This window comes from Hypomesus transpacificus, chromosome 20, assembly GCF_021917145.1.
Source record: "Hypomesus transpacificus isolate Combined female chromosome 20, fHypTra1, whole genome shotgun sequence".
Lineage (NCBI taxonomy): Eukaryota > Metazoa > Chordata > Actinopteri > Osmeriformes > Osmeridae > Hypomesus > Hypomesus transpacificus.
Window position 1 is genome coordinate 1,554,222 of NC_061079.1, and position 13,785 is coordinate 1,568,006.

A 13,785-nucleotide genomic window follows, 5' to 3' on the forward strand; every position below is an offset into this window, starting at 1 on the left:
GTACCGTTGTAAGGAGGTGTCACCAACCTGGTGCAATGGGCTAAACTCACCCCCTTCCGGACTCCCATGATACTCAACAGAAACTTAAATCAGGGACGACTGATTTAGAGTCCACTTAGATGAAGCACATAAACTGGAGTGATTAAATCCATGGCCACTACAACCAAATACCTTCTCAGTCTCCAATGACCATATAACCCAGACTTGAAGCTTGTCTCTGTCTGTGTGTTTCTGTATTCTAGAAGCATTCCTTATGAAGTACATAGTTTAAAGATAATATATATCTTGAATATCTCAGATTACTCAGTGGCAAAGGTGGCAGGGATGCAACAAATGAAACTACTAGTACTGCATGTGAGATCTGTGTTGGTTAAGGGCTTTGTCTCTTGGCATGTCGGCATTGAGAGGGGAGAATCGAAAAATGTTTATGACAAAATACAACAAAAATACATGCAGCGTTCAGTGCGGCAGTCAAAAATGAACAAGTCAAAATGCCATGGTGCCATCATTCACAGTGACTGCCGAGTTTTTGTCCTGGGGTCAAAATGGAGATCTCTTCAAGATAGCTGTGAGCGTCAGTATGAGACTCTCCCAGAGACGACTCTCTTTCACCAGGATGACTCCCACTTTGAATGGTGCCAGGCTCTAGCAAAACCGGGCTGGGATGTGACATAAGACCCACTTTACTCCGCTTCCCTGAGGCATGAATACACACACTGTCTGCACTCCTCCAAGTCTAGCATGAATTGAAAGATTCAGATGCGGGGGTGTTTGGCATCACACACTGCAAGTATGAGATGGGTGGCCACAAAGTTAAACCCTCCCACAAAGCTTCTCAACAATAAGAATAATCTAATGTCATTGTGCCAATACAGCAATTTACCTACTAACCCAGCCAGAGCGACAGGACTCAGACTGGGAATCCACACCCTACTGGGCGATCATAACACATGGCATATTTTAAAATGCATGAGCAAATCAGCAACGTGGAAAAACACTAGTGTCAATTTGGTTGCGCTGTTTTTGTGTTGCTGACAGCGATAACCAATTCAAGGCAATTCAGTGGGGGGTAGTGTTGTATCGTTCAACTATTCATAGTTCCTTTACATTCACAAACTGTTTTCTATTGAATTCCATTCCTATACGTATTTTGTTTTGATTATATCGAGGTGTGCTTTTACCCAGCGGTAGAAAAGTCAACCGATTCTGAGCAGACCGTAAGATTATAAATGTAATGACTTACTTTAACACGGCGCTGTCTCCCTGTCGGACCGTGATGTTGTCCTTTGATATAGAATCCCCGCTCCTCGCTGGCACTCCTGCAGGTACAAGGAACAACAGTCTTAACCCAACGACAACAAGGCATTTCCAGGGTACGACAAAATAACCACAAATGCCCATTTTCCGTCACTGCGGAACTTCCACCACAAAAAAAAAAGAAAAAAAAAAGAAAAAACTTAAAAACGTCAAATATTCCTTCTGCGACTCGAAACTGTCGATGATGCTGTTGGGGTAGACGACCTCTATTCGATTGCCTCAATGGAAAAAAACGAACAAACAGTGTTTAATCCCGAAAACCAAAAGTATCTCTCCTAAGCCTGATGACAAAAGCGCATATTCTTTATCGGGAAATTCCAAGTACAATCACTACTGGCTCCGTACAAAACCAACTGTGTGCGTTTTTGAAGAGATGCTGACGGTCTCCTCTGTTCCGTGTATTTTAGGCTGTTTGTAATCGGCGTCAGATGAATGCACACGCATAAATGCTGCAGCCGAGTATCCTCTTGGAGAGTTCTCGCATCACCCAGCACGGCAGTGGCTTTAGAAACAAGTATGAGTTTCCTCAAATCAGTTTCGGATCCTTATTTGTTAACCGAAGTACTTTAACTTCTCCGACATGCAGCTTCGACGGAATCAAGAGTGATCACTTCATATGAGTGGCCTATCTCGCACAGCCAGTCTGCAATGCTCTGCGCGCTCAGGTTATAAACCTCTCTGAATCACTGAAGCAGATAGCGCATCATGGCAACCGCTATTCTCTTAGAAAACGAACACACACAGTCGACTATCATCGTCCTTGAGACTTGTTCGGATGCTGATGACGAGTTTGAATATTCTAAGGTCGGCATTGTTAATGCATTTCCTTGATGATTGATTGGTTGGAAAGAGCCTCTGATATAGGGGTTAGTATTGGTACTTGCCCACAGATACCCCCTAATTTACAGATGCAGTTCAATTTATTCAGAGGTGGTTGGTAGGGAGTTATGATGATGACCCATGGGCTGAAAAATTGGGCGAAGATAAGAGTTAATTAAAAAAATACATCTGCCTGGAAAGCAACCTGACTCTACTAGCTACACATCTCAATGGCTTTAATTAAAACCTCCTTCTGACCTCAGCAAATGTTAAGATGTGTAGACTTAATTATGAGGGGAGGAGGGGGGAGGCGTTAAAGGTGAAACTTTGTTGGCAACCCTGTCCAGCTGATTAAGGGGACGACATTTAGTCACAGGGCTGTCTTATACTGCACCAGTTTATCACACTGACAAACTGGATCTTAATTCAGTCAACCTGCAACCTGCATCCTCTTCATCAGAAGTCAAACACACTATGTCTGAGCTTTCCCCACCCCTCACTGATCCTTCAAAACAAACCTGGCTGAGAGGGGCTGAACATTGTGCACAAAGAGGGAAACGAACGAATGAATAGGTACTGATTGTTGACTATAGACTAATAGATAATTCCATTTCTGGAATAAAAAGCCTACTGCCTCAATAAGTAATGGAACATTTTCATTCGTGTTTACACGTATCGAGTGTGCCGACGTCCTTGATGGGAATGATGAATAGAAGTTTTGGTCCCAGGAGAGATGTAACACACAGCTCTGCTGATCTAGGACATCTTCTTTATGACTTTCTCTGAGCGGAACTGAACTCAGATGCTAGTAATCGATACTGAACCAAGTCAATAAAATATCCTCAAAGACCTCAGAGTTACAACTAAAAATATAAACGATTCTCCAATCTAACCAAAATACAAAGGGGCATGTGAACAACATAAATATATTATTTATTTAATAAATAGTTCCTGTTGTCAACAGCCTGGCTATGACAGAAGACTAAAGTTGTTTGGCAGATGATTCATTTTACAGCAGCACAACTATCCTAAATGCACATAAATCTACTTTGCACATGCTGAATCACAGTAATGAGAGTGATTAACTGGTAGATAATTTTCAATGAGATTACACATCTTCCATCATTCCCTAATTAGGATTGGTATCATATTTGTTGTTGTCGCTAGTAACCAGTTACTTTTTAGCCACCCCTCAAAGCAAACAGAGCCAGTTACTGTACTTGAAGTTATGTAGGAGGATCCTGAGTTAGATTTACAGAACTGCATTTATAAGCATTTTTCCGTTTTTCTGTAATCGTCCATATTTGTCCTTGTATTTTCATTAAGTCCATGGTACATAGTCTTTTATGCATTTAAATTGTAAGTATTTCGTTTGGCATATATGCAAAGTGAGTCTTTTCTGTGCTCCAGGCCAAAATCAGTTTATATCCTTTTGAGGACAACTGTGTGTCTAATTTAAAACTGAGGATACAAGCTTGAGGTAAAATGCATTAAGGTGGGATCCACCTGGGTGAATTCTCTCACTGGAAGGTTAATGCATCCTAGTTAAGAGTTTTTTTTATTAAAACATTTCTCAGATGGAACTCATTCCTTAATTTAAAATGAATCAGCTTTCTCGGATCAAATTTGGCACTGGCATATCAATGACAGGTACAAGAGAAAGGATTCGAGCTGTAGAAGAAAAGGTCATGCACATTTTCACATCGTTAATCGTTCAATTTCAAGAGATTACAGTACTTTGAGAACCAATCACAAGCTTTCCTAAATAATTGATGAATTCTGGAATCCAATACTCGATTCTGAACTTTACCGCGGTAAATGTCGATATTTTGGACCCTCATAGGCACCTGGGTATCGTCTAAACACAACAGTCACGTGGCAGACAAAAGGGACAAAATGGAAAGAATGTGGTATCTTACTGGCACAATTTCCTTGGAAAGTCAGTGAGGTGATTTCATTCATAGGGCTTAAATAACTGAATAGTAGGCTTGTACAAATTAGAAATCAAGTCATACACGAGTAAGGTTGTGGTTACCCTTCATAACATGAGTGAAACACAGATGAACCAATGTCGGTTTGAACCACCTGTGTTTAAAGAACCACACACATCAAGATGTGGATTAAACCCACCAACCTACTTGGCCCCTGGACATGAAATTGCAATCTCAAACCCTTTAGTATCTGTGCATCTCAAAAACTGTTGAAAACAGCGATGTGTTTCAGCCATACAGAGCTCCTCAGGGCACCAATACAGTTATATCATATCTGGAGTGCAGTACCCAATCACAGAAGAAGAAGAAGAAAGGAGCAAGACAATGTAAACATCGGTACGAATGAAATCAAACGGCAAAGTGTATACATGTATCATTGAACAGCCGAGAGCATGATAGGCTTGCGGACTGTTATCCTTACAGAAAAACAGCCCTAGCCACACGGTACCTGTGCTATATTGTCTTATTTGGATCATCAAATGTAATGTAACATTTCGTGAAAGTGGATTAAGTAATTTGCCTGAGTTGTAAGCACTTGCTTAGAAGCGAAAGCCCTCTTTCTCTCCTATTTACATATTCGATTATCTTAACTCAATGAAGATGATTGCTTTCAGCATACTTCAGGATAATGCTGGTAAATGGCTCACTGGGGCTTTGCGATCCTGCCAGCGTTTGTTTGCTGTGGCCAGCCAAATGTAAAGCGCTGTTATAAAAAGTCTGGGGGGCACAATTACGACTGGCACTGGGAAGGAAAGCGTTGGCATTGAGAAGAAAAATGAGGCTCAAGAATTCCCATTTTTCTTATCTCCAGAAAGGTCGGAGAGGTCCAAGAGAGAGTACTCTGCTGTATCTCTCTGGAAGCTAACAATGACCCATTTCCATAAACGCTGAGCTCCGTAAACAATACTTGCTTGAAATTTTCAAACACCAACATTCTCGGATGCTATCATGTTCTCCCAACTGGGAGTCTTAAAAACCTGTAAGAGTCCGATCAGAAGGTACTATCAACATTGGCTTCAGACGTGATTATAGATGCATCACCAATGGTAATGAATTGATCAATAATAACAAACGTCATTTAAAAACGAGCCATCCTGCTTGATAATTGTTTCCCAGTGGGATTTGCTTGCGGTGCAGGTAATGTATGTTCTTGAAAGGTGCTTGCCTTGACACTTTTAAGGGGAAGCATTAATTAAGAAAAAGACTCAGTTGAATGTAGCCACACACACACAAATACAAATGTTGTATTACTTCAATATTGTGTACAGCGACAGTTGATTCAGGTGATCAGAGTAGATCCAACATATTCAAAAGATTCATCTGACATGAATCTTTGAACAAATCAGTTTACCACCAACACAAAAGGAGACGAATTATGGCTTACTTATCTTATCTGGCTGGTAAACAGTCTTGTGGTTGCCAACTAAGGATACAATGTGTTTGGAAGAAACCATCATGCATTTTCTTCCCTGCATCATAATATACTGGATTGGTACAACAGTGTGTAGGTTTGTCTATACAGCTGTTACAACACATGTAGGAAGATAACATTTTGGGGGAGAAATCAGACTTGAAAAGCTTCAGGGATCTCCAAATAAGACATGATGACGTCATGTCCCTTTGAATGTCAGGTTCAGGTACGCCAAAAACCTTTCAGCGCTGTATCACAACATCAACATTTCAACATTTATTTGTATAGCCCTTTTTACACGCAAGCATGTCACAGAGGGCTTCACATACGCCCATAGAATTGCCCTAAACCAACCTAAACCCTCAAGGAAGACAAGGAAAAAATCCCTGAAAAACGGAACTACAGAACAACATGACACTAGAGCTTTATGGACATGAAATCAAATAGCTGCTCCAGCATAAAACGGAGCACATTTCTGTGAGAGGCCTCATATGTACCAGTGTAGATCACTGGTTATAATTCTGCATTGACTGTAACTTCAGTTTTACACAGTGTGTGTGTGTGTGTGCGTGTGTGTAAGTGTATGTATACGTGTGTGTGAGGGTGTGAATAGAACAATATCATATTATACTCTCTGTTTAAATTCCTTTCTGTAATTGTCTTTGACAGAAGAGTACACCATTTCACTTCAAGATTGTTTTAACTGCATGAACTGGCACTTGAAATTCTTACTGCCTACTTCAGCAAATGATCGATTCATGGTTGGCGTTTTTGTCAAAATGGCTGAAGCCATAAAATAATTTGAAAGACATACAGTCTATAAACTGATAATTCCTTTAATTACTTTGGTGGTAAATGTGTATTTCTTGACACCATCAGCTTCAAAACGATCTTGGTAAACTGCCTCAACAACAGAATCTTCAACTGCCGCAACCAGGACATTAGTCTTGGTCGTTTATAAAATACTTGAAGCTTCCGTCAGTCAATGAGAGTCTGTGAAGCCACACCAAGATTAATATCAGGCCTAACCCTGAAATCTGAACGGGGAATGGTGACTGATGTCAGACAGGGAAGGACTTCGGCCGTTCCAATCCTTCACTGTCACAAAGTTTTGCTCTGACCAGCAGAACCATCCCTCGCTGACCAATTTGAAACTGACCCTTCAGGTCCAGCCGCAAAGATTGAAGAAGGTTCCGTTTGAGTTTTCCTTTTTTACAGCGCATTATTTAGTAAAATATGTACAAATTTATTATTTTTTATTACAGACTTAATTAGATTTTGAGCCGTACCTGCTCACGAGGGAGCGGTGAAGGGTCCTTTTCTCATATTAAGAAATCACAGAATTATCTCCGGATAATGTCCCCTCAGTTGAGTATTTTCTTTCAAGGCCCTGGACGTAGTTGTAATAATTCCTCCCTCCATTTGCCATTACAGAGCCGCAATCTTTTGAATATAAACATACACATGGCTATGTCTGCAGGGCAGTTGAACGGCAATGTGCTGAGGTCAATGTCAAGATGCTTCATTATAGCATGATGGAGAAAATGTGGTGTATTGAAAATCCAGTCAAGTAGAGTTAGAGCGGTGATAAGAATTCTTTCAAAAGGTTATGCCACTTATAATAAAAACGATGAATCACCTGTAATTAATAATGAATTCTTCATGCTTCAGGTAAATAATTACAGAAAGAATCCCTGTCAAACTGACATGTTAAATTAATCCTAGCTGACATTAATTGCATACACTGTACCCAGCCAGCACTAATTATTTTTTAAGAGTTATGCAAAGGTGCCTGAAGATGCAGGCTAATTTGGTCTTTGGAGATTTGATGTTGGTCTTTATTGTCACTGAAAATCTTTCTAGCTTTACAGTTGTCTATAAACTTCAACTATACTTTCCTGACAACTATACTATAGTATGGTTAAGTACATTTATTTTATTTTTTTTTCAAAGACCCACACCAGAGACAGCTAGGGTTAAGGGGCATGTTCTGTTCACCTTCACAAACAGACCAGGGCTTGCTGGGATAAGCAGATGTCATTTGAAATCCTGTTATTTAGTGACAGTTTGCAAAGCTCAGCCGAAACACAACAGGATGCTGGTGTTATTGGAGAGGAGGTATCCCCTGTTACCAGGGCCTGGACACGGGTCAGCAGCACACCCTCTACACGGGCAGCAGCTTTGTGTTGTACATTTACATTTAGTCATTTAGCAGACGCTCTTATCCAGAGCGACTTACAGTAAGTACAGGGACATTCCCCCGAGGCAAGTAGGGTGAAGTGCCTTGCCCAAGGACACAACGTCATTGGCAGAGCCGGGAATCGAACCGGCAACCTTCTGATTACTAGCCCGACTCCCTAACCGCTCAGCCATCTGACTCTCCACTGTTGTAGCTCCCATAGCGTTTGTTCCTCCTGCAGTGGCTTCATATACTGTCTGACAGTAGCGTAGCTCTCGTTATATTAGTAATACACTGAATGAGACCATGTTGAAATCAATGAAAATGTATGAAAACAGGACCTTTGAATCACTATTGTCAATTACAGGATTGGTGGGGCTGCATCTTCTGACATATTACAGATAATAACATAAAAGCAATACTGATGAAGTACCTTCATGTTGTGTTTACAATCCCCTAGCTGTTCCAGAAAAATACCCTGCAAACATTCGTACTGTAAGTACAAACAGCTCTAAAAACCCGCTGTCTATTCGGAAGTACCTAACATACCATCACATTCATCATAAACGCATTACCTTAATTGCACGGTAGCAGTGCAGGGAATTAAAACCGTCCCTATTTCAGTGGCCCATCTTTTCATGTTCACCGTTGAAGTTAGCAAAAACCGTACTTTAAACTGAACTGTAAAACATAAACCTGAATAACATTCTGGAATGGAATGACACTGCACATTTGCAGGACAAAAGTGATGTGGCCTTGCATTTCGTTCAAATAAACAAACAATACACAGTGCTGGACTCCTCCGGCTAACACGAGCATGTCTCTAGTGCTGTGACCTTGAATAGACAGGGAACACGACTAAACTGGTTGCCAAAAAATGTCAGATTCAATCAACATCTTACAAGAAATAACGGGCTAGTATTTCACTTCCTGTTCCAGTAAACCACTGTTTTTCTGCCACAAATGCACTACAGAAGAAATGCATATCTACGTAGGACTAATGCATTTGCAATCATTTGCTTTGTATGTTTCTGATAAGCCAAATACCCAATTACCACATACAATGACTTCTATTTTGTGGTTAGGCATGGGTATTAGTTGGAAGTGCAATATTGAAAGAAGAAAAAAACATGATGGTATCGCAAAAGGATTCAACACTGTAAACAAAGAACCTCCATGAGTTGGCATACTTGATGTTAGCAAACGACAGTTTGGAATGATCAGTTGAGTCCTTTTTTAAATGTATATACTTCAACACCAGTACGACCCCCACACTGACGAGGGTGGGCAGAATTGACCTAAAGTTTCTTATCAGCCCAGGCAGCAAAGGCACAGCCACCCCTCACTCTCCTAGGAACTCCACCTGCCAATTACTTGTTTACAGGGAGTGATTTACAGGCATACACAGAGACAACATCAGAAAATACAGAGATTACGGACCCCAGTTCTGGAAATATCTTTGTCAAGAAGATGTGAGATGTTATCACAAGATTTGATTTCAGATTTCCACTGCCTCTTCCTGTTACACACACACACACAAAACAGCAGGGTTTGTTTTCCATTAGCTTGTGACAATGCTTTGAGGAACCCCAGAACACTGCTGACCTTTGCTGATCAGACTTGTGATGGTTTTCAGGCTGTGTTGTGTTTCATGTTGCACTTCTATCTGGCGTTGAAATTCACAGGTAGATTTAAAAGAGGCTTTTGGAAAAAACACCAAAAGGTAAGGACAGGTTTATGCTTTATTAAATAAATAGCAGTTAAGATTAACATCTAAACAGATCTTCTCCAGCAATCCTGGAAGTCCCAAGGTTCATGCAAAAACAGTAGGCACTGTTTCTCATATTTGAACGTATTCACCTAGTCTAGCTTTAAAGTTTAAGTTTCTATCCTTTTCCAGCTGATTTCACAACTGTTGTGTTTATAAAGGATCAGTAAATAACAATTGAGTCAATCAGCAAGGGTTAAACTCTGGATAGCACTCGGTAGTCCCGCTAAATCTCCTTTCATACTGCAGGGCAGAGGCGGTAAAAGATGCAAGAACACTCAGATTATTTGTAAAGATTTCAGACAAGCTCTGGGAAACCTAGCGGAGCGTTGTGAGATGAATTTATGATTCTGAGAGATAGAGCGAAAGATGGGGAGAGAGAGACAGAGGAAATGAGTGAGTGAGCAAGAGAGAGAGAGAGGGAGAGAGAAAAAAAGAGAGAGAAATGCCTCTGGTTGTCTCCTTCTCCTAGTTTCCTGTCTGTTAAAAAGTCTAAAGACCTACTCCAGCTGCATAGACAATGAAGACTCAATTTACTAAATTCATGCAACTAAATTATGTCTATAACTCTTTTCACTGGTTCTCTACAGTATAGCGAACAACAATGTGGAAAAGAAAATGCATATACTGTACATATAAGTATATATCCTGTATATATGAGTATATATACAGAACATGTTGGTGCCTTTTGATAGCAGTAGAGACGTTTTAGATGGTTCACACTTGACGCCATTTCAACCATTTCACACAGGAACCATGTGACATATCGTCACATGCAAGGCTGGACGTCGTAAACGAGTCCACAATTAAAGCTGTTTTCCCATGATGACATGTCATTATGCGCTTCAAAATATACACTTCCCCCGTGCAAAGCTCGGTGAAAATGGACGAAGCCACCTCCCACACATGAAATACACCCAAATCAAGGAATCTGTAATGGCTCAGACGTAACATCATGGCCATCTGGCTGGTCTGTGTGTAGACCTGTAGAGGAGATCTTAGAGGCTGGGTGACACTGGGAGCTGCTTTGAAGGATGGGCTCTCTGTTATATTAGGTTGGGGAAATTGGAAAGCACTTGACAGATCCTCTTGATCTTCATTGACTTTCATCAAAGGCTGTGGACTGCATAGGAAGATTGAAAGGATTACTTCAGAGTGTTTTTAGGGCTTTGGTGTTAAATTAGTCATGGCTTAGAACACAGAGAGACTTCCTGCCATTTACGGACACACTTGTTCAGTATCGTGTGGTGCTGGAGGGCATGAGCTCGGTGGTTCGCTTCCCCTCGCACACGAGGGCTGAGATCGCCGTGCTTCTCCTATTGAACGCGTGCGAATCTCCCCCGTCTGAGACGCTGGGAGAGCTCGCAGGAGCTGGATGGATGCTCCGTATCGATGCGTTTGGAAATAATTGTAGTTGTTGTCAGATTAGTAAAGGCGTTCTGGGAAGGAGGTGTGAAAAGCAGTTTGCGGGTAGGAGCGTTCGGGGCCATAATGGAGGAGGAAGGTTACAGAGTTACACAGGACTGTTTGTTTAAACACACACACACACACACACAGTCACATTCAAGGCAGTATACTGTAAATACTATGGCGATATTTTGTTTGCTTTAAATAGAGAAATGTTCATTATCCTTCCTTAGAAATCCTCGAGTGGTGTATTGATAAAAGCACTGTTGTGCCCAAGAATGAAAGATGATGTTTCCTAGCTAGGCATAAATACTGTATTGATTACCCATCCGCTGAGATTTTGCCGCCATTTTTCTCTCTGTTTGCAATAGACTAGCGGTGGACAGTAATCACTCCACAGTCTCCTGGAAGTAATGTTGACCATTAGAGAAAGTCTGAAATAACGAACACAATATGGTATTCGATAAATCACCGCACTAGACTTGAGGAGATCTACCCAGCTCACTGAAAGATTTACTAAGTAGAGCATGGAATGATAGCCTTTGCTACTTGCAGGCCAGAAAAAAGGAAGCCATGTTTGTTTTTTTTGGGCCCTCTCTCTCTCCTTTTCTTCTTCTTCCTTAACAGAGCAACAACTTAACAATTAACTGCCGTTTGAGAGATGCTCAGTCTGTTTCCAACTGCCATAATCATACAGACAACAGGATTATGCAAAGTAAAGCCTGGCAAGTCCGGTTTCTTAATGAGGTCCTGGGGCTCTCTGCATATGCTCCCTAAAAGAGGGATTTGGTTTGGATCGACTTCTCACTCTCCCTGGAACGGAGTGAATGTCTCCTCTTCATGAGCTGTGCATGTAAATGGGAGGTGGATCAGCGTTGAACCTGACAGGAGACTGCCTTGCTTTTTAGGGAAGCTTGATCTGAGACTGTGGTATGAATGAATCCCCTGTACAGCAAAATTGTTTTTATGTTTACATTTTTGGAGTGTGTGTGTGTGTGTGTGGGGGTGGGGGGTGGGGGGTGGGGGGCAGTGACGTTCCTCGCATCACAGCTCAAGCCCATGTCATTAGATTGTTTAATATTTTTAAGTGTGGTGACCCTTCACATTAACTGCATATTAACTACGTAGTAAGTGTAGTGTGTCGTAACACTGAATGTAGTTACATGAATTAGCCAAATGTCCACTTAATGTAGCAGTTAATACAATTCTGTCAACTAATGACAATGACTAAGTATGACATTATAAATGAAAAGGAATATTTAGGACCCAGCATTTTATCCAGCATCTGCTTGGTTGACTAAGACACGTGAGGGGAAAACACAGGAGAAACGGCGAAGGCTCTTGGCCGTATGAAGCGACTCCAACTGTCTCCATGACAGTACCACGTTGTCACTGCGTTCCCTGCGCCCATCTGTCGGACGCTTACTAAGTGTCAAAATTATGTCAGAGATGACTGATGGTGTTTATCACAAATCAGCCTTGACCTATAAGACGCGACAAACAAACTGAACTTTCGACATCTCTGCGATACAAAAAGATAAAAAGAAAGAAAAAAAGAACGGACATCTACAACGTGATGCAAAGTTCAGATTTGTCAGGAGCGGAGTTTCTTACTCCCTGAAGGGATCGACCGAGGACAAAATTAGAAAGACAATACTTGTATAAGGTAACCTAATTTTCGCTTAGTTTTCGTCTCTGACATTTTCACTTCAGTTGCTTTTAATAGATCGCTGATAATAGTTTCACATCTACAGGTTTCTGTCATGGCTCACCCATTTTGAAGGTTTTGTCCCCCACATTGCGTGACGGTCATAAGTGAAACAGACTTAACGCAACCTTTTCAGGCCACACACTATGACAATAGTTTGTTTTCGGACTCCGGTTAAACTTACTGGTTATATACTGATATAGCCTAACTGATATAACTCTTTGGTTAACCTGCGCTTGAGCTATCCAACAAGATACATCATCTTCACCATAATCAAGAGACTGGACTGAGTCCATCTGCACAGTTTGGTCTCAGTCCCAGATCATGCAAAAACAGGTTTAATGTTCCAAATCTTCCCCTTGAAAACACAGCAATATATATCTGTATATCCTTCTTCTCACAAGGAAAGTGTATATTAGCATATATCTTTTCAATTAATCATGCTTATGTGTGTTTTGATCTGATGTCATTATGACATGTAAATCACAAAGGTTTTTTTTATTCAGTAAATCCTTTTGTACGGCGCCCTGAATACATTTTTGATAAGCGGGACCAGGAGGGAGATGAGAGGAATAGCCTTTCTCTAAAAAGAAAAACCAAGGAAAACCAAATTACTGCTCTCTCTCTCCTTCCCTCCCCCTCTTTCTTTTTGGTACCTGTATCCAAATCCCTCTGACGGAAAGTGATTCTTCTCTGTTCACTCTGTTCTTCTCTGATCTGCATCAGAGGAAGTTTAAACTTTTTGTTTTTATTTCCTCGCTGAATCACGTCGTCTGTGTGAGCCAGTTTTCAGACGCAAAGAATCTGCAGAGATGTGTCATTCCCCGCTGAGGCAAAATCTCTCTCAAAGTAAACGTGCATGGGTAATTTGACACGTCAAACAACAGCCAAAGTAGTTTGAGAAAACGGTGTCCTGTGATAAAAAGGGTGAATACTGAATACTCCTCCATTGTCAGTTTTATCTCACTCAAAACATTACAAATAACTGCGACCCACTTGTGACACTCAAACATGCATGTCTATCTACCATTGGTCGTCTCATCCAGTTCAAGCGTAGTATGGGATGTGGTAGATGTAGAAGAAGTAGCGATCATGATCCAGGCCACTGGCACCAGGTAGTGCATTTACATTTTAGTCATTTAGCAGACGCTCTTATCCAGAGCGACTTACAGTAAGTACAGGGAC

At 41.1% G+C, this 13,785-nt stretch overlaps 1 protein-coding gene across 3 annotated transcripts in view; it reads right to left on the reverse strand.

Annotated features, from left to right (window-relative positions):
• Nucleotides 1–13,785, reverse strand: part of opcml (opioid binding protein/cell adhesion molecule-like) — a 136,409-nt gene that overhangs the window by 76,169 nt on the left and 46,455 nt on the right. For 2 of the 3 annotated variants that reach the window (XM_047043376.1, XM_047043377.1), the window contains exon 4: nucleotides 1,244–1,319. In XM_047043376.1, the coding sequence (XP_046899332.1) occupies nucleotides 1,244–1,319 (76 nt within the window). Of the gene's footprint in view, nucleotides 1–1,243; nucleotides 1,944–13,785 lie in introns of those variants that run through there. The other variant, XM_047043375.1, reaches the window with a different exon arrangement.